The 24,379-nt window shown below is 51.1% G+C and overlaps 7 protein-coding genes across 14 annotated transcripts; 3 read left to right on the forward strand and 4 right to left on the reverse strand.

The window, feature by feature from the left end:
• The first annotated feature begins 348 nt into the window (after window positions 1-348).
• LOC6526318 (neuronal acetylcholine receptor subunit alpha-4) lies at window positions 349-2,958 on the forward strand. Its single transcript, XM_002087404.4, has 4 exons — window positions 349-529; window positions 594-787; window positions 1,648-2,275; window positions 2,340-2,958. Exons 1-4 carry the CDS (start codon window positions 409-411, stop codon window positions 2,729-2,731), a joined length of 1,335 nt encoding a protein of 444 aa, XP_002087440.1. The 5' UTR covers window positions 349-408; the 3' UTR covers window positions 2,732-2,958.
• LOC6526319 (DNA-binding protein D-ETS-6) lies at window positions 2,862-9,767 on the reverse strand. Of its 2 annotated transcripts, none has more exons than XM_002087405.3 (3): window positions 7,228-9,767; window positions 3,828-4,068; window positions 2,862-3,745 (listed from the first exon to the last, which is right to left on the reverse strand). In XM_002087405.3, the coding sequence occupies exons 1-3, from the start codon at window positions 7,925-7,927 to the stop codon at window positions 3,259-3,261; spliced, it is 1,428 nt and encodes a 475-aa protein (XP_002087441.1). In that variant the 5' UTR covers window positions 7,928-9,767; the 3' UTR covers window positions 2,862-3,258. The 2 variants fall into 2 exon arrangements, with proteins under 2 accessions (XP_002087441.1, XP_039227068.1); XM_039371134.2 differs by lacking the exon at window positions 7,228-9,767 and adding an exon at window positions 4,998-5,606.
• Window positions 9,768-9,899: 132 nt separating this feature from the next.
• On the reverse strand, window positions 9,900-15,760 carry LOC6526320 (intraflagellar transport protein 140 homolog). Of its 6 annotated transcripts, none has more exons than XM_039371133.1 (9): window positions 15,622-15,760; window positions 15,244-15,298; window positions 15,078-15,150; window positions 14,732-15,001; window positions 14,051-14,649; window positions 13,826-13,986; window positions 11,614-13,769; window positions 10,447-11,557; window positions 9,900-10,386 (listed from the first exon to the last, which is right to left on the reverse strand). In XM_039371133.1, exons 4-9 carry the CDS (start codon window positions 14,876-14,878, stop codon window positions 10,049-10,051), a joined length of 4,512 nt encoding a protein of 1,503 aa, XP_039227067.1. In that variant the 5' UTR covers window positions 14,879-15,001; window positions 15,078-15,150; window positions 15,244-15,298; window positions 15,622-15,760; the 3' UTR covers window positions 9,900-10,048. The 6 variants fall into 6 exon arrangements, with proteins under 6 accessions (XP_039227067.1, XP_039227066.1, XP_015053343.1 ...); XM_039371132.1 differs by having other exon boundaries at window positions 15,355-15,627; XM_015197857.2 differs by having other exon boundaries at window positions 15,078-15,298.
• On the forward strand, window positions 15,706-16,597 carry LOC6526321 (translocator protein). Its single transcript, XM_002087407.3, has 2 exons — window positions 15,706-16,096; window positions 16,156-16,597. Exons 1-2 carry the CDS (start codon window positions 15,758-15,760, stop codon window positions 16,372-16,374), a joined length of 558 nt encoding a protein of 185 aa, XP_002087443.1. The 5' UTR covers window positions 15,706-15,757; the 3' UTR covers window positions 16,375-16,597.
• Window positions 16,172-19,916, reverse strand: LOC6526322 (pollen-specific leucine-rich repeat extensin-like protein 1). 2 transcript variants are annotated; one of them, XM_015197856.3, is made up of 2 exons: window positions 19,330-19,916; window positions 16,172-19,252 (listed from the first exon to the last, which is right to left on the reverse strand). In XM_015197856.3, exon 2 carries the CDS (start codon window positions 19,242-19,244, stop codon window positions 16,752-16,754), a length of 2,493 nt encoding a protein of 830 aa, XP_015053342.1. In that variant the 5' UTR covers window positions 19,245-19,252; window positions 19,330-19,916; the 3' UTR covers window positions 16,172-16,751. The 2 variants fall into 2 exon arrangements, with proteins under 2 accessions (XP_015053342.1, XP_002087444.1); XM_002087408.4 differs by having other exon boundaries at window positions 19,325-19,914.
• A 419-nt stretch (window positions 19,917-20,335) lies between these two features.
• On the forward strand, window positions 20,336-22,647 carry LOC6526323 (pseudouridine-metabolizing bifunctional protein C1861.05). The gene has a single exon (XM_002087409.3). The coding sequence runs from the start codon at window positions 20,398-20,400 to the stop codon at window positions 22,498-22,500; it is 2,103 nt and encodes a 700-aa protein (XP_002087445.1). The 5' UTR covers window positions 20,336-20,397; the 3' UTR covers window positions 22,501-22,647.
• Window positions 22,534-24,287, reverse strand: LOC6526324 (protein Notchless). The gene is made up of 4 exons (XM_002087410.4): window positions 23,256-24,287; window positions 22,849-23,199; window positions 22,667-22,793; window positions 22,534-22,609 (listed from the first exon to the last, which is right to left on the reverse strand). The coding sequence occupies exons 1-4, from the start codon at window positions 24,229-24,231 to the stop codon at window positions 22,597-22,599; spliced, it is 1,467 nt and encodes a 488-aa protein (XP_002087446.2). The 5' UTR covers window positions 24,232-24,287; the 3' UTR covers window positions 22,534-22,596.
• Between the last annotated feature and the right edge of the window lie 92 nt (window positions 24,288-24,379).

The raw sequence follows: 24,379 nt of genomic DNA on the forward strand, positions 1-24,379 counted from the left end.
TTCAAATTGTAAAATCTTATTTAAAATGTGTGAATCCCACCTTAATTAAAGAAAACCTGCATCTAATGGTTTATTCTCTACTCTTCCATGTTGGACTTCGCACATTTGTGAACTATAAATAATTCGACAACTGCCCTATTTTATTCTCATATTTATATCAGAAGTGATTAAATTCTCAAGAGGAGGAAGAAGGTCTCGCATTTCAATCAAACTTCTCCCCGAACCCACTACATGTGAGAAGAGCTCCCACACAAAACCCAAATATGTGGGCTGCTGCTTTATCTGCGACGCCGGCAGAGAAGCCCCGAGATATCGGAGGAGCCTCGGCCATGTGCCAAGCGGCGAGCTGAGCTCAGTTCCCTTTCAGATTCCGAGAGCAACGCATTGCAAAGCATTGTGCAGCGAACAATGACGACCACGACGACTCCCAAGATAAAGTCACCAGTTTCCGGTCCTGGACTTCCACGACTGCTACAGATGCTAATGGGGATACTTCTTATGGTGTGCACTTCCGTGCCAGGCGCCACTTGTAAGTGTTTACGGCTCCGGAGTTGCATAAGCCGCTGATAAGTACGATCTCGAATCCCCGCCAGCTGCCCCGGACCCCAAGATCTCCAATGTCAAGGCCTTGGATCGCCTCCACGCCGTGCTGTTCACAAGCTACGACAACGATGTGCAGCCCCGGTTCCAAGGAGCCCCCACGAACGTGTCCCTGGGAATGGTGGTCACCTACATAGACATCGACGAGCTGAACGGCAAGCTGACCACTCACTGCTGGTTGAATCTCGTAAGTGTCCACTCCTTTCCTGCATCTGCAGATAAGTTTCCGAGCTCTCCTCAAGTTCACAACTGTGATAAGCCTTTTGGGAACGCGTTATCTAAATGGGATTGTTGTTATACCCGTTACTCAAAGAGTAAAAGGGTATACTAGATTCGTTGAAAAGTATGTAACAGGCAGAAGGAAGCGTTTCCGACCATATAAAGTATATATATTCTTGATCAGGATCAATAGCCGAGTCGATTTGGCCATGTCCGTCTGTCCGTCCGTCTGTCCGTCTGTCCGTCTGTCCGTCTGTCCGTCTGTCCGTATGAACGTCGAGATCTCAGGAACTACAAAAGCTAGAAAGTTGAGATTAGGCATACAGACTCCAGGGACATAGACGCAGCGCAAGTTTGTCGAATCATGCTGCCACGCCCACTCTAACGCCCACAAACCGCCCAAAACTGCGACGCCCACACTTTTGAAAAATGTTTTAATATTTTTTCATTTTTGTATTAGTCTTGTAAATTTCTATCGATATGCAAAAAAACTTTTTGCCACGCCCACTCTAACGCCCACAAACCGCCCAAAGCTGCCACGCCCACATTTTTGAAAAATGTTTTGATATTTTTTCATTTTTGTATTAGTCTTGTAAATTTCTATATATTCGCCAAAAAACTTTTGGCCACGCCCACTCTAACGCCCACAAACCGCCAAAAACTGTCCTTCGCACTTACACTAGCTGAGTAACGGGTATCAGATAGTCGGGGAACTCGACTATAGCGTTCTCTCTTGTTTTATTTTTTGAAACATAAAAGTAAATAAGCTGTTGTTCCAATTCAAATATGAATATTTTACACTAACCCGAAGCGAATATTGTTTTTTAGCGATGGAGAGATGAGGAGCGTGTGTGGCAGCCGTCGGAATATGACAACATCACGGAAATCACTTTGCGGTCCAGCGAGGTCTGGACACCACAAATCACACTCTTCAACGGCGACGAGGGCGGCCTGATGGCGGACACCCAGGTGACCCTCTCCCACGATGGCCACTTCCGGCGGATGCCGCCTGCCCTGTACACGGCCTACTGCGAACTCAACATGCTGAACTGGCCCCACGACAAGCAGAGCTGCAAGCTGAAGGTCGGCTCCTGGGGCCTGAAGGTCGTCCTGCCGGAGAACGGCACGGCAGTGGGTCAGTCCCTTGACCACGACGACCTGGTGCAGTCACCGGAGTGGGAGATCGTGGACTCCCAAGCGCAGTTTGTCAGCCAGGACTACTACGGCTACATGGAGTACACTCTGACGGCTCAGCGGCGATCCTCGATGTACACTGCTGTCATCTACACCCCCGCCTCCTGCATCGTCATCCTGGCCCTCTCAGCCTTCTGGCTGCCTCCCCACATGGGCGGCGAGAAGATCATGATTAATGGCCTGCTCATCATCGTGATCGCCGCCTTCCTCATGTACTTCGCCCAACTGCTGCCAGTGCTGTCCAACAATACTCCACTTGTGGGTGAGTGCTCCCCATTACCATAGTATTCCATAGCATCACTTACCGGGCATCCCTACAATTGCAGTGATTTTCTACAGCACCAGCCTGCTGTACTTGAGCGTCTCCACCATCGTCGAGGTCCTGGTCCTGTACCTGGCCACTGCCAAGCACAAGAGGCGCCTGCCGGAGGCGCTGAGGAAGCTGCTGCACGGCAACCTGGGCACCTGGCTGCTGCTCTCGCATTTCAGCACCACCGGCGAGTCGCAGGCGGAGAAGAACAAGGAGATGGACGAGCACCTGTACGAGGACGCGGACGAGCAGGACGCGTCCAGTCCGCTGGGCATCAACCCCGCCGAAGTGCCGGGCGCCAAGGCCAACCAGTTCGACTGGGCGTTGCTGGCCACCGCCGTGGACCGCATTTGCTTTCTGGCCTTCAGTCTGGCCTTCTTCATCCTGGCCATCAGGTGTTCCGTGTAGGACTGCCTGGGACTTAACGCTGTCTACCTACCGCTGCCTTGAGTAAGGTCGTTGCCCATCAATCTCGAAACTGTATTTCATTTTCCGGAGCCACCTAGCGAACTTGGCCAAGGTACGGGTGCACTGTGAGTTGGCTTTGCATTTGCGATTTCATGTATTTACTGTGTGTGCGAACTTAGAATTATTTAATGATGAGACCTCGTGTGGAATAAAGGACCTCTGCCGAATGTCTGCTTACAACTAGAAGCGAAGGATAACAGGCTAAGTAACAAATTGGCTCTCGTTTCCGAGTATTGCTCTGCGATGCTCCGGGCTATCACAATTCCTCAATTAACCCAAAGTAGCTGGAATTACACAAAATGACCTTTTAACGGCCAAAGGTCCGATGGGTGGCTGCGTGGCTGGGATCCAGGGTGTCACGGTTGCAGGGTTGCTCTCCGCTCTCCCTTGCGCAGTGGGTGGTCCTGCGCATCCTCCTGCCCCATCGGAACTTACAACCCCGGCGACAAATTGGGGTTGCGGCGGGCTCAGTTGAATGCATTTGTGGTGGGAGTGACCGGGCCCTGGTCGTAGTTTCCCGCAGAAGATGAGGACGACCTGGCAGGGTCCACGCCGCCTGTCCCACCTTGGAATGGAGCAGAGAAATTCGAAGTGGAGGCGGAGGAGGAGGCGGGCGCCTGGCCGGGCGAAGCTTGCGAGGAGGCCGTCGAGGACGATGGGAAGCCCAGGCTGGAGCTGTTTGAGGCGGGAGACGAGTGGTGCGGGTGCAGGAAGTGGGGCTGCCCCAGCTGGTGGTGCGGATGCGAGTGCTGTGGGTGGTGGTGCAGTGGCGGCGGGTGGCGCCCCAACTGCATCGCTCCGCCGGCGTGGTGGTTGTAGGAACCCAGCATGCTGGAGGCCGGATCTCCGCCCTGCGCCTGAGCCTGGCAAGCGGCCATCAGGCCGTGGAAGTCGAACTTGTAGGCATACCGCTTTCCGTGCACCTTGGTCATAATGTTCTTGTCGTAGTAGTACCTGCAAGTAGAAGTGCACAAACTTGTAAATTTTCTTCCTATGCTAAGTGTGGGTGGAGTGGAGTGGAGACGAGAAGACTCACCTGAGAGCCCGGCTCAGCTTGTCGTAGTTCATGTTCGGCTTGGCCTTGCGCTCGCCCCACCGCCTGGCCACCTCGTCCGGGTCGATGAGCCGGAACTCGCCCGATTGGCCCTCCCAGCTGATGGCGTTCGCGTTGGACGAATCAGCGAGCAGCTCCAGCAGAAACTGCCACAGCTGGATCTGGCCCCCTGAGCCCTGGGCAACCAATCGGTGCGAGGCAGCGTTCAGCAGCTGGTACGGATCTGAAAGAGAGAACCAGCGGATGGGGCATTAGTGGCGAATACTCGCAAACCCCTGCGAAAACAGACACAGATACAGATACAGACATCTACAGATACAGATACTTGGTACTTGGCCGAAGAGATGCCAAGATGTGCGGGCGGGGAGAGCGAGCGAGAAAGCCAGCCCAGCCAAACGAGATTCTCTGGCGGGGAGCCGCGACGTGGCAAGAGTGCCAAGTGGAGCCGAATGCCATAAGCCGCGCGGATTCACAGAAAATCAACCGCAATGGACATAAATCCTGGATCTCACGATGCACACGAAGAAAAACGGGCATCAAATGAAATTTAAGTGTGAATAGACATACAATCAAATTAAAAGTGAGACACCGCTCTTTAGTTAACTCTTCAGTCAAGTTTTGTAAATTAAAATATATAAATAAATTTAGTGGTTTCCATTGTCGGTTAAAGGTTTGCTTTTCCCAAATTAAGTAGCTTTAACTTTACTAACACGACCAACCATTTATGACCTGAATGCATTTAAACTGAAATTGTGCTTGCATCTCTAGCGTTCAGAGTAGATACACTTTCCTGTTTTGCTGGCCATGGGGACATTCCCACATCCCGTAGTCTGTGCACCTCCACAGGGGAAATCCCCGGCCAAAGTGCCGCTGCAAAAGCACGAAAGTGCCATAACCAGGATGACTCATCCGCGATCAAGCAGCGCCGCTGCTAAAAGACACAGTTCCTACTTCTAGGCAATGTCAGACCGTTGGACCCACCATACCGTGCCCATTCATTCGCTCATTCATGTTTCTGGGGGCACCGCCACCGCTCGCCGGAAATGCCTGAGATCGAGTGGTTGCCATTGAGCAATCTCCTCGTGCTTCGTCTCTTCGACTTGCGGCTGGCATTTGCCCAGCGGAAATTCCTATGAATTTTGGCGCTCTTACCGTTGAAGATCATCGAGGTGTGCGGATGCTGGTGGTGCTGATGGTGGTGGTGGTAGTGGTGGTGCACGGCGCCGTGGTGCGGATGTGGGTGCTGCCCAACTGGCGGGGCAGGCTGCATCCGGAGGCCAAAGCGTCGGTTGAAGTCCTCCGAGAGGCGCCACATGACGCCCACGTCCACGCTGACGCTCATGTTGGGTCTTCTTTAAAAAGTCTTTTTCGGAAATTGCAAGTGCCTTTATTTCACAGAACTATTTGCCTTATTATTTATAGTTTTAAGTAAATATCGGCGATCAAAGTTTCATTAAATGTCACTAGACCTTTCATTAGCATATGCATTTCTCCTTCAAAACACTTTTAAGATGGATATTTTACAGATCCCACTTTTACTGGGGTTTGTCATCTAAATTTTCCGCATAAACACTTTTCGTTGAAAGTTGAAGAAGTTCCTCTTCTAACCACTTTCTTTGTATTTGTTTAAATTGACCTTTGACCCGAGCAATGGTTTATGACCACCAATTGTGTATTTCCCGGGAGCGCGTCAACCGTTTAGGACGAGAGCCATTCGGCGACTGAAACTTCAGCCAGAAGCGCTGCCGGATTTCGCTCCTTAGCGCCGGACGGATGCCTTGCATCTTGGTCGAGCACGGGCATCCGCGAAGCTGGCGAAGCTCCGGGCACGATTACGGCTCACCTGCGCAGCTGGTGGTAAATGCCGCTTCGGCATTTGCGAGGCAAGTCGCAAAGTCAGAGGCCACGTGCAGCCACTCAACCACCTACCACCCACCCACCAAACGGCACGGCACACGATAAACAACTGCTTCACTGGCAGCTTTTCGACTATTGCATACCCAGTGCGAGTCACTGGATATTTATAAAGCGTCAGGGGAATCCGAAAGATGGAAAAGTATTTTCAAACAATTTTGTTTGCGTGGTGAAATATATCCGAGTTCTTGAGAAACAACGTGACTAATGCTTTCATTTATGAACATCAAGGTACACACACATGTTCATTCCACCACTGTCTGTGGCTGTTGAATTCTAAACAGGGAATAGCTTTGATCCAGTTCGTACCCTGTAAAAGGGGCGGTGACTCAGACATGGGAGCTGGGAACTGGGAGTTGGGAGCTGGGAGCTGGGGACAACAACTGTAGCCCACAACAAATGTAATCTGCGTGACGGCGACGACGCGTAATCCTGGTTGGCATAAAAAACAAATCAATTAAATCGACGTCGCCTGCTCCCGGGATCAAGGCTTGTATATGTAGTCCACATACCACCCACCCACCAACATATGCCAGACCCAAATCAGGGGGCTTTCCCCGCCTCCAGCTGCTCTTCCTGCCACAGGAAGGATGCGACGAATGAATATTTTCCTGTGCCCAGAAGCTGACCACCCGTCGAGCTGTTGTCACTGACAAACCACCCAGGCCAGCCAGCCAAGCATTCCAACCCACCCAACCCTCGAAGCCTCCAACCACCGACCTTCACGCCCACTTTTCCCGCCCGGCTGAAACTTGACTCGGCGACTTTTGTCGCTGGCGTGGGATTATTTTGATTTTATTATTAGATGCCACATCCTGCGAGAAATTATCATATTTACATCGTTTATTATTAAGTTCATCACTTGACGCGACCACCCACAAGGCCCAGCCACGCCCTCCGCCCCCTTGCCATCCCGATCCCAGTCATCGCCAGTTAATAACTGGAAAAGTGTTGCATACTTTGCTGCTGTCGCGCAGAGATTTTCCCAGCGATTTACGTTAATGGAGTCTGAGAGAAAGTTAGCGAACTCGAGCAAAAGGTAATTAAAAGGGGATTTCCCGCACCTCTGGCCACTTTTCTTTCTTATCAACACGATGGGGGTGGAGTGTGGGAGAAACAATCAATGGAACACATAAGTAACGGCCGTATCAGCACGAAGGCATCTTAATCAGTGGCCATTTGGCCGCCGACGGAGGGCGGGTACAAGGAAAGGATTCAATTGATGCCTGACCACAAAGGATTCGAGCGTCGGACAATCGCTCCGCTGGGAATAGCACGTGAACCCAATTACCAAGCAGTTCAATCTCTGGACCCTTCAGATTTATGTGGCCCGAGATTAGCTCTGGACAGTGAGAAAAATGGGCATCCGACAAAGTAGTTTCACTTGGTTTTGGAGGGGGGTTGGCCAGTTCCTGATCGCCGACCAATGAGGGACAATACACCTCTGTCTGAGGTGTGAGGTACTCACTTGGCTCGTTGTCGTTGAGCATTGGACTCGTCTCCCGTCCGGTGGCGTGGTACAAGCTGAGGGCGAAGTGCTGCGCCAGGAGCATGCCTCCGCGCCGGGATCCTGCACAGACCCAGAAGTCGGCGCGAGAGAGATCGCACAGCTCCTGGGCGTTCTTGGGAAACCTGTCGATATCCGGCTCCGGGTCCAGTTTGAACTTGCGCGTCGCCCACTTCACCCAGCTGGCAATGTCCTCGGACGTCCAGGCGTGCGGATCCACGGGCACCTCCACGGGAGAGACGCTCCGGCTGGAGTCGTTGGAGTTCCTTCGAGGCGATGGATCGGCGGGCGGAGTGGGTGTCGCCAGCGGGAGGGGCACTGGCAAGTTGAGGGCGGGTAATTGGCTTCTTGTGCTACTGTTGCTGGAGGAGGACCCGGACTCCGAGTCTGTTGAGGACTCCGAGGAATCGCTCGAGTCGCTGGTGGAACTGCTGCTGCACCGCCTTCTGCTCCTTCTCCTGCTGGAGGAACCTTCCTTCTTAGCGCTCTCTTCCTTCTCCTTCGCTTCCAGTCTGCCCTCGTTTCCGGATCCGATGCTTTTTTGCCGAACATCCTGATGCATGGCATTAAACGGCCTCTGTTGGCACCAAACACTGTGAATCGTCTGGCTGTGGACTGGGAGTTGCTTGTGACTCTGGCGGCTGTTCTGCAGAATGGCCATTAAACCGGGATGTTCCTGCTCCCTCTAGGCAACTGCAGTGTCAATATCAGCTGAAGAGTTTTGGTAGCTTTTTAATTTCACTGATCTTTGGCCTTATTGGGTTGGCATCTGAATTCATCTTATTCACAGGCTTGTGGTTTGTATTTCATAAATCGAGTAGTGTGTGCCGTCACTAAGGCTTTAATAACTTTATTACTGCATATATATTTTCATAAATTTATTGTTTTGCCGCCCTTTGCACTATTAGATATTAGATTGTTCACTTCACGTTGGCCCTGTTTAATCATAAAATTCTGGGAACCGCACTTTTGTATTATTGAACTTATTGGTCGCCTGCAACCGGTTGAAACGGATTTAGGATGTCTGGCTGGATGATTCACCCGAGATAGTCGGGGTGTTTCACCTGCTGACCGGACAAGTGGAGTCCGCTGCAGGCTCTCCACGTGCCGCAAATCGCGGAAATCTTTCGCGGAAAGTTTGCGATTGGAAAATTTTAATAACCGTTATTGCACTGATCGATTAAAGATCCGCCGATCGGGTTAAGAGTAGCGCCGTACACCGTTTACGACTCCAGATCGACGCTGATCCGACCCACTTGGCGAGTGACGAACTAATGATCAGCACCGGCGGACTGTGATAAAGCCATGACGAAGTCGCGCGGCCCGAGCTTTTGGCGCTCTCTCGCAGACTCGGCAGACTCGGCTGCCCCATGACCAACCGGCTGGCTCCAAAGGGGCACTTGCTGCGCGGGACCAGTTTACCGGCGCCGTTTGCCACTCGGCTGGCGAGCTTTTCGCTCTCCGGCGAGCTCTCTTATCGCTGGCTGGCTGGCAAAGCAAATAACAACCTTAAGCATGACGTCGTGGAATTGGCGTAGTCCGCATGAGTCACTCCATTGAGTCCATTGAGCATTGAGATTGCCGATCGCCGGGAAGCCGATGGAGTTCCCCAGCCGGCGCGTGGGCCACAGGGGGTGGCTGAGGTGTAAGGTCGTTTGGCGGCCAACGAAAATTCATTCATCGATTCCCCTCCTAGTTGGACTTGTTCTCTGGCTTTTGCCGCGTCATTCTTCTGGGAAATCGCGCATGAGTCGCTAGTTGTCTGTGGACCGTGCCATGCCCACTGGCCACATTGTATATCAGTTTATCTCTGGTCCGATATTTGGCAACAGGTGGCTCCCTGAATGATGTGTGTATATATATACGATATAAGATATATGGTTTACTTGAATGAAATTATAATTCATTGCCAAAGGATGGAATGCTTCCTCCAAAAGCCTCCTAGTATACAAGAAAAGTCACTTCACTTCGTGACGAGTTTTAGTTAAGAGCCATAATTTAAAAACAAACCATTCCATATATGGTAATTATACTTAGGACCCAAATATCAAATACCAAACTGCTTGAAGTGACGTTTTCGATTCAGGTTACAATATCAGTTGCTCGATTAGCTTGCTTGAGTTTCGCTGGCTTCCTGGAAATGCCTCTGATTTCATACATAGCTGAGGACGCGGACGCTTTTGGGCAAGTGATTCACGGATGGGCCGCTCTCTTTCTCTTTCCGACTGGCGCCGGCAGATCGCCGATCCAAATCCATATCGCTGTTTATATTTGCTTTGATGTGACGTCGGTCACTTCAGCCCATACCCATGGCATGTACATATATACGTTTGTTTTCCAACCGAAAGCTTTTACTAGGCTTGCGTATATCGTGCGGTTCATTCATGAAACCAAATGGCCCAAAGGGGTTTAAATACAATATATATATGTATGTAAATATAAGCAATACTGCTTTATACAAATGTGAATACGTAACCGCTCAAAGTTCACTTGAGAAAAGGTGCTTTCCACTGTTTTGTTCATAGTCATGCTACAATTTCTTTTAATAATAATTTCTGGTTATTTAATCTGATTCGCATTAGCATTAGCTAACAGATCAATGGGCTTCCCTGAAATATCTCCTGGTTGTAACATTTTGTTAAATAATAGTATTTAATTAAGGTAGTATAATTGCGTTATCTGTGATTTACAGAACTAAATAGTAGCCTATTTACGTGTTATCCGCTCGGCGGAAAGGAGCCGTGACTAGTTCTGCATCGCCCACAAATCATCTGTAAGTCATCTAATGTAGCTCTTCGGTGATCTCCTCGTCATCGGCCTCGTCATCATCAGTAGTCGTCATGCCAGAAGTGCTGCTCATTCCCGTGACAACCGTGCCGCTGGTGGAGGCGGTCACCTGGCGTCCCGCGTTCCAGATGAGATCGAACTCCAAGTCGCACTCCTGCGCAATTTTGTGAACAATGCCGCGATCCAGGAGACCTGAGGCACTCCATGTGCTGTCTCTCACCGTCAGTTCCTTTAAAGCTCTTCCCGCCTCAGAGTAATCCTTGACGTAGACCAGGGCTCGGATCAGCATGGACAAGATATGGGCGTGGCGGATAGGCGGCAGTTCGGGTTTAACTAAGTGCGAAAACAGAAGGGGTTAATGTAAGTTGAGTAGATTTTGGGGCAGCGACATACTCAGCATGCTGCGGCAGGATCCAATGACCAGCTGGTGATCGCCCTCTCGCAGCGCCTGCTGGATCTCTAGGATTGCCTTAACGTCCGCCACCGTGCGCTGTAGGTTGTTGTAGACGTGCTGGGCGTGGCTGAGCTTCTCCAAGCACTTGGCGGCTTCCTGCATGGCGGTTAGAGCCTTGCCGTAGTCCTGGAACTCCTCAATTTCGATCTGGGCGCAGATGGCGTAGAAGTTGGCCAGCGAATCGAAGGCCTGGCCCTTTGTGTAAAAAGTTACAATGTGCTTAAGCACTTGGGGATCCGATTGCCAGTCCAATGCCTGGAGATAATTCGCAGCCATGATGTATACCTCACGTTGTCGCGACATATTGGCGAAGAAAATAATTTTGTCCGTATTGCCCGATTTCAAAAGACTCTTCATGGCCCTAATTTTGTCACCAGCCTGGGTGAACTTCTTGGTGGCACTGTGATAGTCGCCCTGCTGCTGCAGGAGCTCGCCCAGCTGCACCAGAATGTGGACTCGAGTCGCCTCCTCGAACTCCCCCTTCTCGGGAGTCAGCATCTCGGACAATTCTTCCGTGACGGGCACGCCCTTCTCAGAACATATGCCCAAGGCTCTCTCCAGATGCCTGGTCTTGGCCAGCAGATGCACAGCCTTCTGAAATTGCTCGATGCTGCAGAAGAAATCCGCACAGCGGTTGATCAACTCGGCATCGGAATCGGGCGCCAGGTCGGAGGCAATAATTTCCAGGATCTCTGGCTGCTGAGACTCGAATGCCATCTCGAGGGCTTTGTGCAGCATCCCAGCCCGATGGTAAAGTTCAACGGCGTGCTTGAAGTTTCCGCACTCTTCGAAGTAAGCAGCCGCAATGGCCTTATCCCTCTGCCTTGAGGAGCTGGCCACCGTCCAAAGTTCCTCCTGGAAGTCGTTCTCCTTGCAGATGCGGATCGCATTGCTGAAGGTCTGGGCACGCGTGAAGAACATGATGGCCTCCTGGAACTTGCCCACGTTCTCGTAATGCCTCGCCAAGTGATAGCAGGCCGCCCGATCCCCCGACTGCCTGGCAATCGCGTCTGCCTTGGAGATCTTACCTAGGTAGCATAGTATCTTAACCTTGAAAAAACCAGGATATTAGCTTTTCGTGGTATCCTAGAGCCTTACTAATTTACCTGCGAGAACCAGTCCTCCGCCTTGTGGTAGACAGCCAGAGCAGCATCCATGTCGCCGGAGCTCTCAATATACTGGCCCCACCACTTAAGCAGCTTGGGATCGCTGGTGGTCTGGATGTAGCGCTTCATGGCGCCTGGATTTTCCATAAGCAGTTGGGTGATGTTTTGCGCCGGATTCTGGGTCTTTTCAAAGTACTCCAGAGCTCCCTTGATGTCACCCCTCTCTCGCAACTCCTGCGCCTTTTGATAGTAGGTGTGCTTCAGGTGAATCCGATCCTCGGTCTCGGCCAGCTCTACTGCCTCATCCAAGTGCCCAATGGACTGGAGCAGCTTGTTAAGCAAATCGAAGCGCTTGCACCGCCGATAAAGATCCTTGGCTTCTTCAATCATTCCGAGTTCTATTGCCAAAACAGCTACCTTGGCCTCCGTCTCCAGATCGTCATCTTCAATGGCTTGCCGTAGGGCACGAACGGAGCGGGCCTGCTCCAAGTGGCCCATGCACACCTTGGCCACGTCCAAGCGATTGGTGTGCACGCACATCTTAGCCAGATTGGTCCAGATCACTTTTGATTGAATCGAGCGAATGCTGCGATAAGCCATGTCCATATTTCCCTCTGCCACATAGAGACTGAAGTTCAGGACTTGCTTCCTCGTAACTGGATTGCACTGCTGTAGGTCCACGAAGTCCTGAAGAGGTTGCTCCTCCATCGTATTTATCCTCAGCCGGATCACGTTGGGTACACAAAGGTTCAGTAACTGGGAGCCTGGGCTCATGGCTTGTGTTTCAAGGACATTCAGACAGCCTTTCTCGGAATAAAATAAAAGGATGACTTTTGACTGCACGAAATGGCTGGGTTGAAAGGAGTTCTTTTGGGGCTGGGTCTTCTGGATCATAGACTTGACTTCTGTTGCCAAGAGACGAGGTTCCTCTGTATCCCAGAAAATCCGAATCGGCAGACTTGTTGAAGACTCCTTCTTGGAGTTGGTTTCCTGCTCCAGCAGTCCGTACTCAAGAAGATTACTGCGCTCAAAGTCCCAGCAGAATAAAGTGGATATAGGGGTAAAATTGCTACTGGCTATCACCATGGCCAAGTGGCTGCCCGAGCTGTTGCACTTGACCAGAATGAACTCCCCGAAGTCGTCGAAAATGTCGTGACCGGATTTGCTGGGAAAGAGCAGCTTGGGATCGTGCCTAGATACATCGTAAGCTTTCACATATCCATTCATGGTAAATACCGACAGATAGCAGCCGCTCAAATCCATGCCGATGATCTTTCCCTCAATATCGCTGGCTTGCATGCGGTGCAGCACCACTCCTCCCACGGAGTAAACAAAAATGTCACTGCTGGCCAGACAAAATATGTTCTGGTTGAACAGATTCAAGGATAAACATTCGGCAGGAAACGTCTGTAACAGTTTGAGACTTAACGGAGCGGCAGTAGATTCCGTGGTGGGGGAGGTGCCCTCCACTGTCTGCAGGATCTCATCAAACTCATCCAGGCTCTTCTCCACTTTCTGCAGGCTATAAGACGATATGCTTCTTCCATTACTCATCACTAAACTAAGTTCACTCAAAGCCATGGCAGTCACCGCAAATTCGGACTGAACAGTGGTCTCCCGACCGCTGCAGTGCGTCAATTGTACTGATTTGGCTGACCTCTGCACTGCCCAGAGTTCTCGAGTATGAACGGCGAGTAGAGGTTGCTCCTTTAGCATGAAAACATTGGAGAGACAGTTGACCAGCATGCAGGGCTTGGCAAGCTCATTGTATCCCCACTCGCAGCTGCGGATGGCTCCTCTCACAGAAGATATGTTCGTCAGCTGCCAGGCATCTTCAGGAGCGCCGACTAGTCTGCTGCCGCTCCTCTTCCAGGTGTACACATTCCCCTGAGAAGTTCCCGCACACAGGGTCTGTCCCGTGGAGCTATATGCCAAGCAGGTGAAAATTTCTCCGTTCATCTGGCTGTATTTTGGTGTCTTGCGAAGCACACTGCTGCTCTCGCTGCTGTCATGGCTGAAAAATTGGTTGGACGAGGACATGGTGCCATTACTTAAAGTGGTCATGGATGAGCCTGGCTGGTTGCCACTGGGTAGATCCATTTTCAATAGGTAGTTGTCGCTTCTCTCAATGTCCCAAATGCGGACGAAAAAATCGCCTGAAGATGAGACTGCAATGTAGCACAGAAGTGGAAAATCGGATAATATAACCCACCTGTTATTATGGCCAGAGAGTTTCCAGACCACGCGATGCCGCCCGGCCGACCTCCTCCACGTCCGCTCATTTTCACACGATCCAGCTCAGTGAGGATGCCCGTGGATTCCACCAAGAACAGAGTGACAGTCAAGTCCTCCATCAGGCAAATGACGGCGTCCCTAGAATGGAATAAAGTCGGGGTTTAGGTAAATATTTGCCTCTCTAACCTTAGCAGCACATTACTTTTTTGGATGCCACAACATCTGGACAATGGGAGGTAGGGAGCCGCACTTCATCACCTCAACACAGGCGCCTCCTTGGTTGATGTAGTACACCACTCCTCCTTGGGTGCAAGCGTAGAAGCAGTGGTTGTCCCTGACACCCGAGTGCGTCATGCTCCGGGCCGCTGTACGGGGTCTCCAATTGGTCAGGGTGTCCAGTGCATTTTCATCGCCCGCCACTGCAGCCTTGGCCAGATTGGCCATCTCCTCGCGCACCTCGCTCTCCACCGTTAGGCGGAAGCAGATCAGCAGCAACACCTCTCGCAAATCGTGGGAGAACATGGTCAGAAACTGGTACTGCCCATCGCAGCGCCATCCTGTGACCAGGCCCATGGCATCCGCCGTGACCATCCGCCCGCCCTGCTCGCTGAACTGCAGCAGGACGATGGCCGCTTTGTGAGGTGCGTTCACGCTGGCAAACTCCCTATGTCCTGCGAACCACACATGGATGTCCCCGTGCTCCCAACCGCTGGCCAGAAGCGCCTTCTCCGGATGCCAGCATAGTGCAGTCGCCTGCGAAGTGGCGTGCACCGGATACGTCACATCCCGCTGAGGCTCACCCTGCAAGCGAATTTCCGGAATTTATACGTTCCAAATCTTGGCAGGGTCTGCCGGAATAGAGTCTCCGACACAAAGTACTTACGGTATCCGCAAAAATGGTCACGGAACCGCCTCTTTCGGGACTAAAAGAGGCCACTGCGAAGAGCGGCTCACTGGGATGCCAGCTGCTGATGGTGCTGACTGCATCCGAGTCCAAGAACTCGATTTTCGTGTCAAAGTAGAGAGTCATCACGCCGGTTTTCCACCTTTAGTGGATGCACTTTTTCGGCAGGAGCCAAAACAGAATAAAAATGTGTTTTGGTAGCAACGGTTGTCATGGTTGCTCATTAGTAATGCATCATGTAAAATCCCCCTTTTTCCCGGTGTTTTAAGAATACAAAGAAGTTCAAATATATAAAATAGTTTAATTTCACCATTAATTCACTTACCGACAAATAACTCCTTGCCTTATGAGTTATTAACTTATCAAGCACCACTTGATCGCACCACTTGATCGCACGACTTGTCCAGGAGTATAAATAAACCAAAAAATTTTATAGAATTAAATCTGGTACTTCCCATAAATACGGTTCTCTAAAAACAGAAAGGTCTTACATTCAAAACATAACGGGTTTTGTTAAATCTGAAGTCTGCAGGGTGATTCCGGCGCCTAAGAAAGAAGATGTTAAATAATTTCAAAATAAGTAAAAAAAAAACAATAATTACTTCATAGATCGATCAAATTACATTACTCATTCATTACGTCATTTAGTAATCAATTGATAAGGTTGTGCTTCTCTCCTACACATATGACCGACTTTGGTAATGACTTTGCGACTTCGCCAAATACAGATAGCATAACAGCATAATACAGATAGATAGCACGTAAAAAACAATAGCATACGATTGTATAAATAAACACCAAGTTTCTAGTTGCTTTCCACATACTTTAGCTAGTTTGAAACTAGCCGAATTGCCATCGCTGGAGCTTACCCACACACTTATACGTCGCGTACTCGCACCGTTAACATGCAATACTCGTGCAATCGAATGAAATCACCGGCAAACAAAACAATGAAACCAGAAGGTTCGCCACTACTGCGCCTCATTTGCAGTGCGAACTCCGAAAATGGCTGATCGTCAGTGTGCTGGAAACATTCTCCGTATCGCCGGGGCCGTAATCCTGCCCAATCTGGGCGGAATTTACAACGGGCGTCTGACCAGGCAGCACCTCCAGACCTGGTACGCCAACCTGAAGTTCCCGTCCTTTAAGCCGCCCAACGCCGTGTTTGCTCCGATGTGGGTCTCCCTGTACGCCGGAATGGGCTACGGCTCCTACCTGGTGTGGCGGGATGGCGGAGGATTCGCTGGCGAGGCGGCCAAACTGCCCCTGATCGCGTATGGCACCCAGTTGGCCTTGAACTGGGCGTGGACTCCCATCTTCTTCGGGCAGCACAACATCAAGGGCGTGAGTACTGCTGATATCACCGAACCTGGGTGTTATGTCTAATCCACTTCATCCGCCAGGGCCTTATTGACATAGTCGCGCTGACGGCAGCCGCGTCCGCCTGCGGTGTATTATTCTACCGTGTGAACAAGACCGCTGGTTTGCTCTTTGTACCCTACGTAGCCTGGCTGGGATTCGCGACTGCTCTGAATTACGCCATCTGGAAGCTGAACCCAGAGAAGGAGAAGGCGCCCAAGGATGAGGAGAAGCCCTCGAGCAGCCACGCTAAGTCTAGTTAGGCCCAGGATGGGCGTAAATCGAGTAGTTTTGGATTTTGGTCGCGCAATTTGCAGAGCTTTACGACCTATCAAACCAGGGCTGGGCTTGTTGAAAAAGATATCGATAAGCAGGGCCTTAGTGGCGGTAAATTCAAAGTATAAAAAGTTGTCAATGTTGTCGCATGTTCAAAAATTCGCTATCATATGTTATTATATGTTAAATTAAACAATCGTATTATTCAAATCATAATTTTATTCAAAAATGTAAAGGCCACAAATTATAAAACAACTGTTAGTACCCGGGTTCATAAGACACTACCGAAGGCAAAAATGGGTTCTGAAAATGCGCGTGAGTTTGAAATGCAAGGGAGCCGATTAAAAAAGAGATTAAAGAAGGATCAGTTATTACCCCCAGAAGCGGGAGCGGGATTGGGGGGAGTTCCAGCCTTCGGGGAGGTGGCTTTTGGAGAGGCGGTCGATTTCGGGGAGGGTGTGGCTTTCGGGGCGTTCGCCGCTGGCTTCTGTTGCCCTCCAGTTGGTCCCGTTTGCTTTGGAGGAGAGGCTTTGTTTGCTGCTTTGCCCTGTTGCTGTGGATTTGCCTGATTTGCGGGTGCCTTTGGAGGAGCAGCACCGGGTTTTGGAGTAGCCTGTGCTGGCTTTGGAGCAACTGCTGGCTTGGCATTGGCATTGGGGTTCGGCTGTTTAGGCACGGCCTTGTTTCCTCCTGGTCCAGCTGATCCCCCTGCTCCTCCTGGTGGCTGCTTGTGCGCCTGCTGTGGCTTGTTGGCTGGTTGTTGCTGTTTTGGCTTCGGTCCTGCCTCCTGCTTCTTGACGCTCGCTTGGGGAGCCGCCGCCTGTTTCTGAGGCGGAGTAGCTGCAGCGGGCGATGGAGGAGTCACCGTGGCGGGAGATGGTGGGGTCACTGCCGCTGCAGATGGTGGCACGGATGTGGGAGTCGTTGGCGGCGTGGAGGGAGCCAAAGGAGATGGCGCCTCAACAGGAGTGGCAGGCGCCAACGGAATTGGGGCCGTCACTGGTTTAGTGGGTGGTGGTGATTCCTTCTTGGCTGCAGCCTTAGGATCTTCAATTGCCTTTGGCGCATCCACTGGCTTTTCTGAAGGGAGTGCAGCTGGACCTTGAGGTTGTGGAGGTGCCTGAGAAACGTTGCTGACTTCAGGTGCTGGCGTTTTGATAACTTCTGCAACTGGAACTTTAGCGACTTCTGCTGGTGGTGCATCCTGTTTAGCTGGTGGTGGTGGAGTCTTTTGTTGTGGCGGTGAATCCTGTTTGGTAACACCCTTTGGTGGAGAATCCTGTTTGGTAACACCCTTTGGTGGTGAATCCTGCTTGGGAACACCCTTTGGTGGGGAGTCTTGCTTGGGAGCACTCTTAGGCGCTGAATCCTGTTTGGGAGCACTCTGTGGTGGTGATTCCAGTTTGGGAGCACTCTGCGGTGGTGATTCCTGTTTGGGAGCACTCTGTGGTGGTGATTCCTGTTTTGGAGCATTCTTGGGTGGAGTACCCTGCTTGGGAGCGGCCTTTGGAGGTGAATCCTGTTTGAGAGCACTCTTGGGTGGCTCAGCAGTGGTGACTGGTGATGATGCAGTTGTAGTAATTGCTGCCTCCACCTTGGCTGGAGAAGACGAATCCTTTTTCTGTTGCTCAGCTTTGGGAGCGGCAGCTGCTTCATTGGCTGGTTTCTCTGCAGGACTTCCCTGCTTTGCGGGCTCGGAAGCCACAATCTGGGCGAGAGTCTGGACAGCAGGAGGAGTGGGCGCCTTTCCCGAAGTCTGGGCAGGACCGGTCTTCTGGGGTTCTGGTGTTGCAACTGCTGGTTTAGCTGCACTTCCTTCTGCAGTATGTTTTTGTAGCTGGGTGTTCACATCTACTTGTTTCTGATTTGGTTTTGGCTGTTCCACCTTGGGCTCTTTGGTTTTGGACTGATCAATGGGTTTCGCCTTTTCCACCTGCTTCTCTGCCGATTTAGGTTCTACTTTCTGGTCACTGGGTTTGGCCTCAGCGGACTTGGGCTGCTCCGCCTTTTGAATCGCAGCGTTGGCTTCGATCTTCTGGTCAACAGCAAGCACTTGATCCTTTTTCGGCTCTACTGCGGGCTTTGGAAGATTCTGCTTTGGAGCTTCTGCAGCTTGTGTCATTTCCTTGTTGGTCTGGGGGGCAGGCTGACCCTTGGGCTGATCCTTGCCTTTATTTGGCTTGTCCTTGTTACCCTGTTGATCACCCTTCTTGTTATTCTTGGCCTGTCCCTTCTTATTTTCCTGTTTCTCTTTGGGAATCTCGCTGGGTTTGGTGGATTCTTGGACCTTCGGTGTCTGCTTCTGGTCCTTCTTGGGCTGCTGCTGTGGCTTATCCTTTGGCTTACTCTGCACAGCTTCCTTAGGGTCCTGTACTGGCTGCTTGGTCGCCTCCACCTTGGCCACCTCATCAAAATCGCCCACGAGCAGGGGAACATCGTCATCCTCCTCCGCTGGAACAGGTCCTTCCCCGCTGCCTGGCGCTCCCTTCTGGTTGTTCATGGCATTGGCATACATCCGCAGCTGGACGACCGTTTCCTGGCCCAGCTGGGGCAGGATGTCCGGCAGCATTTCGACCACCTTCCGGGTTTCGCCGTGACCCGTGACTGCAAAGGTGTTGGCCGACAGAGAGGCCTGCGCCTTTGGGTTGTTGAAGTGAATCACGGTCAGGTCGTCCTTGATTATGTTGACCTCCTCGATGCCCGGGATGGTGCTGACCGACAGCTTCTTGAGGGAGCTCTGCAGCTTCTTATCGTCGGTGGCCGCCGTCTGGTGCATGACCTTCTTCTTCCGCCGGGGCGTGCCCTTGCCGCCGATCCGGACCTGGGCCTGCAGACGCTTCAGCTTCTCCACATTCATGTTGAAATCTGGTCGGGGAGAAGGATTCGTTCGTTAGCTACCGCATGTACATATATTACATAAAATGGCCAAGAAGTCACCTCACTTTTGGCCAGCTACAGAGACACGATGTGCAACTCCACGGCCGAAATCACGAATGCAGTGGACGGGCCCACCGCCAGCAGAACCACCCGAATCCAACAAATCCATCGCAGCAGCAGCAGCAGCGCTGCTTTTATTAATATCGTGCGGCCTGCTCTTTTTTTCGCAAATTTTTGTGTGTTTTCGCAGGCGAGTCGGGGAAAAAACAAGAAAAATGTCGCCCCAGTGCTTAAAAATAGCTCCACATTTCCTATGCCGATGCCTTTGGTCTGCCTTGCTTCAGTTTAGTTTGTGCGAATTCTCGGCATGAGGCGATGCCCAAGCGGCTGTTGAACCGCAGACGCCTCTCGGGATGGGATGCGGATGGGAGTGGGATGGGTCGATGATGGTACATGGGATGGGGATGGGAATGGATGGGTCCCTAAAATAGAAGGCGAACTTTTCTCCTGGCTGTTGCGGTCGCAGAATCACTTGCTATGTGGGATGTTTGATAAGAGAGAATAATAAATTCAGAAATGCATTGCAAGCTATGTATATCCATTGTTGTCAATCAATAAAATTATTTACGTAGTGTTCACTTATCATATACGGTTTCAGAATAATTTGAACAGGATGTGAACAAAATATATACGTTCTTGATGCCGTATTTATAAAAATAGTCTCTTTTATTATTCGGTCTTAACAACTTCAAAAAAATGAAGCAACCAGAAAAAAGAATTAGATATTCTGACAACTAAACATTTTGGTTTTAACTATGGGACTGATGCGCGTTTTAACCGAGTAATTTTAGGTATATAGGTAAATAACCCATCATATTTGATGATCTCTGTTGCTAAATAATGTTTTTGGATCCCCGCGAGGATCAATTCAGGTCCCTACAGTAGGGAGATAATTTAAATGTCCGCGGTCAAGTTCAAACCGATAAATACCTATCGAACGCCAGAGTCGTTATCGAAAGTAAATCCAAGCAGCTCTTCTTGGTTCAGCTAGAAACTAGCTATAAAAAAAGGGCACGTTGTGCAGCACCGTAGGATCAGCAGGCGTGCGTTTGATTTGTTTTGATTTGATTTCGATGTTGCTCCGGAGATGTTTCCTGCTCCCGTTTCCCGCCGTGCGGTTGCTGCGCCGCAGTTTGCACCGCCAGCATGACCACATAGTGCTGCACCCCGAGATCCGGCAAGCGTTGCAGCTGCAGAAGCCGGTGGTGGCCCTAGAATCCACGATCATTACGCACGGGATGCCAATGCCAGAGAATGTCGTTACGGCGCTGGCGGTGGAGGAGCAAGTTCGTCAAAATGGGGCCATTCCCGCCACCATCGGCATTCTGGACGGACGCATCAAGGTCGGCCTAACTCGTGAGGAGCTGACTACGCTTGCCGAAAAGCCCAGGGATCAGGTAATAAAGTGCTCCCGTCGAGATCTGCCCTTTATGGTGTCTAGGAGACAGAGTGGTGGAACCACCGTGGCTGCCACAATGATCATCGCCCATCGTGTAGGCATCCGCGTGTTTGCCACTGGTGGAATTGGCGGGGTCCATCGCGATGGCCACGAATCCCTGGACGTGTCTGCCGATCTAACCGAACTGGGACGCACTCCGGTGGCCGTGGTATGCAGCGGTGTCAAATCCATCCTGGACATTCCGCGAACGCTGGAGTACTTGGAGACGCAGGGCGTGTGTGTGGCCAGTTTCGACAGTCCTGGTGGCGTCTTCCCAGATTTCTACACACGGGACAGTGGCTGCACAGTGCCTTATAACCTTAAGAGTGCCCAGGAGGCAGCAGAGCTGCTCCGATCTTGGCAGGAATTGAAAATGGAATCAGGCCTGGTAATTGGAGTTCCCATTCCCGAAGAGTTTGCTGCAGATAAATTCAAAATCGAGAAGGCCATCAAGGAAGCAACTGCCCAAGCCAAGGCCCAGGGAATTTCCGGCAAGGAAGTAACTCCATTCTTGCTGGCGGCCATAGCCAAAATTACAGAAGGAAGGAGTCTTAAGTCTAACATAGCTCTGATCAAAAACAATGCCAAGGTGGCTGCTCGAATTGCTGCATCGCTCTGCGACGTGTCCGCAAAACTGGAAAGCCCAGTCCGAAAAGCAATCGATAAAAAGCCCCTGGTTGTGGGAGCATCCATCCTGGATCTTTCCTTTAAGGTAGACGACCAGAAACGGGACATGAAGCTTGATGGGGCCACGTACTCCGCGGTAGCTAAACAGGCGGCTGGAGGAGTGGGTCGGAACATTGCCGAGGGCATATACAAGCTGTACGGAGATGTGAACTTCATTTCAGCCGTGGGAAATGACCAGATGGGACAAACGTTGCTTCAGATGATGCCAAAGGCGCTCCAGCGGGGCCTTATTTTGGCAGACAACCATAACACCTCATTGTGCTCTCTAATCTTCGATAAATTTGGAGACTGCAAGCTGATTCTGGGCAACATGGAAATTCACCAGAGCATTACGGCCGAGACCCTTCAAGCGCACCACCAACTCTTTCGAGAAGCTCCTCTCATCGTCATGGACAGCAACATATCGGAGCAGGCGATGGCCAGCATTTTGCAACAGGCGCAAATCAACAAGATTCCAGTCTTCTTCGAGCCGACGGACATGTTCATAGCCGGGAAACCGTTCAAACTGCTGCCGGAGTTGACCAAGAATATACGCCTGATCAAACCGAATCTGCAGGAGTTGAAAACAATTACGGAGGCCATTACTGGCGAAACTGTCACATGGAATCCAGATACCAAGCAGCCGCAAGCGGAACTTGTGCATCAAGCAAAGTCCTTAATCAAAAAAATCGACTGCCACTTCAACTGCATCTTAGCTACGCTGAGTGACCACGGGGTGCTACTCAGCTATCGAGGGGATGCGGAACACGATGCTAGGTTGCTCCTGGATGTAAGCAAGACCACACCGCCACACTGTACTCGCTTCTATCCCGCTCCTATGGTTCACAATATTGTCAATGTCTCCGGAGCGGGCGATAGTTTCTGCGCGGGCTTCATCACTGCCCTTCTGCGGGGGCGAACCCTAGACGAGTGCATTGCCGGCGGTTTTGTAGCCGCTGAAAAGGCCCTGCAGTCCGAATCAGCGGTTCCCACAACTTACTTCTCGAATCAAGAATCCTTTGAGAGTCGCTACAAGCAAACTGCCAGGATCATCCAACAGCAAAGCGTATAGATGGTACTTTGATGACCAAAAAGAACGAAGGCATTTACTCAGGACGTTTTACTTTATTCCTAAGTATTTTCTTACCGTGTACAAGATAACGATTTGTTAGTAAGCCCATCTGAAAGATACAATTAAAGTGTATATTGTTAAAGTTAATCGCCTTATTCAAACTTACAGCTTTATAACTTTGTCCTTGCCACCAGAGGCAACTCGGGAGCCATCGGGCGCCCAGTCCACTCCAAACACCTCATCCGCATGCCCAGGCAGCTCCTGTGCTAATTTCTTGGTCTGTACACTCCATACTAAGTGAGAAGATTTGTATTAGCTAGGGCCAGAAAACGAAAACTAGGTGCTTACCTTTCAGTGTTGAATCTTTGCTACCGGAAACAATCAAGCGGGAGTCCGCAGACCAGGCAACCGTGTAAACAGCCTGCACATGACCCCGGAAGGTGGCCATGTACTGACCATCGCTGGCCCGCCATAGACGCACTGACTTGTCGAACGAAGCAGACGCAATCAGCTTTACATCCGGCGAATATTTCACATCGTTGACCACGTTTTGGTGGCCTGTCATACGCTCAACGCACTTGTTCTGGTTGTTCCGCCACAGATAGAGGGTGTTGTCATCCGAACAGGAAACCAGGGATTCCACCTCATCAGGGCACACGGCCTGGTAGCGCTTCAAGGCAGATTCCTGCAGTTCTTCAGCTGTAAAACGGTTTTTTTTTATGGTATAAAGCAATATGGAGTAAACAAAGTCTTACTGCTCAAGCTGAGGTGGCTCTTGGAGCGATCCTTCACCGGATGGAATGGTCCAGTGCGGAGAACGTAGTCGGTGCTCAGCGCAATGTTGTTTACCCAGTGAGCGTGGCCAGAGAATGTCCGGCACAAGATTCCGTCAGCAGCTCGCCACATTTTTACTGTGCGATCTTTGGAGGAGGTGTAAATAAGGCCCGCTCCTCCCCATCTCACTGCTGTCACGGCATTTGTGTGTCCAGCAATGTTCATCAGGCACTGGCCTAGCTTCACGTCCCAAATCCGGCAGTCGCCGTCACCACTAGCAGAAGCAAGTTTCCTGCACTCCGGATCCCGATGATACGGCTCCCAGGCGAGGCAGTTGATGTGTTTCTTGTGTCCACTCAAGGGCCGCCCCTTCTGCTGGCCCGTTTCCGGATCCCAAATAATTATAGAGCCTGCTTTGCAGCCGCTGGCCAACCGTTTGCCATCTGGAGCCCACGATACGCACAGAACCCACTGTTTATGACCTGTGCAGGTGAAATGTGGTGTCTCTGTGTTAAGATCCCATAATCGCACTGTGGTGTCGCCACTTCCACTGGCGAGATGAGCGCCATCCGGGCTAAAATTCAGCGAAACCACCGCCTCGGCGTGTCCCGGCATGGAACTTGTGCATCTCGTCACCGGGCGCACTTTAAAAACCGCTTGTGGCTGATACACAATATCGATCACGTTTTCCGTGTCCACTGACGCCAGGTCCAATGTGTCCTCCAGGCTCTTCTTGATCTCATCCTCACCCACGAAGAAGAGATATGGAGTGGCTTCCTCGTTTTTCAGCAGAGCGTTGCAAATCAGACCCAGTTGTTGGGTGGTTATTCCCGCCGGCAGGTCGATTGGCGGACCCGCTTCCTCGCCCGTGTCCGAAATAAGGCGTGCCTGTATCGTCTGGGGCGTAGCCTGCTGCTCCGCGTCCGCATCCTGCATTTTCTGTTTTTTGGCCAACATTCTCGCGGTCAAAACAAAAGTAAACACGTGCCGCGACTTATTCGTTAGTGATGAGCAATCATTTAGCTGCACAGCTGGTCTGGCAGCTATCGATTATTTTGCTTAGCATGCCGACATGAGTTTCGTTTGATATATTAGAGTCTTCTAA

This window comes from Drosophila yakuba, chromosome 2L (genome assembly GCF_016746365.2).
Source record: "Drosophila yakuba strain Tai18E2 chromosome 2L, Prin_Dyak_Tai18E2_2.1, whole genome shotgun sequence".
Classification (NCBI taxonomy): Eukaryota; Metazoa; Arthropoda; class Insecta; order Diptera; family Drosophilidae; genus Drosophila; species Drosophila yakuba.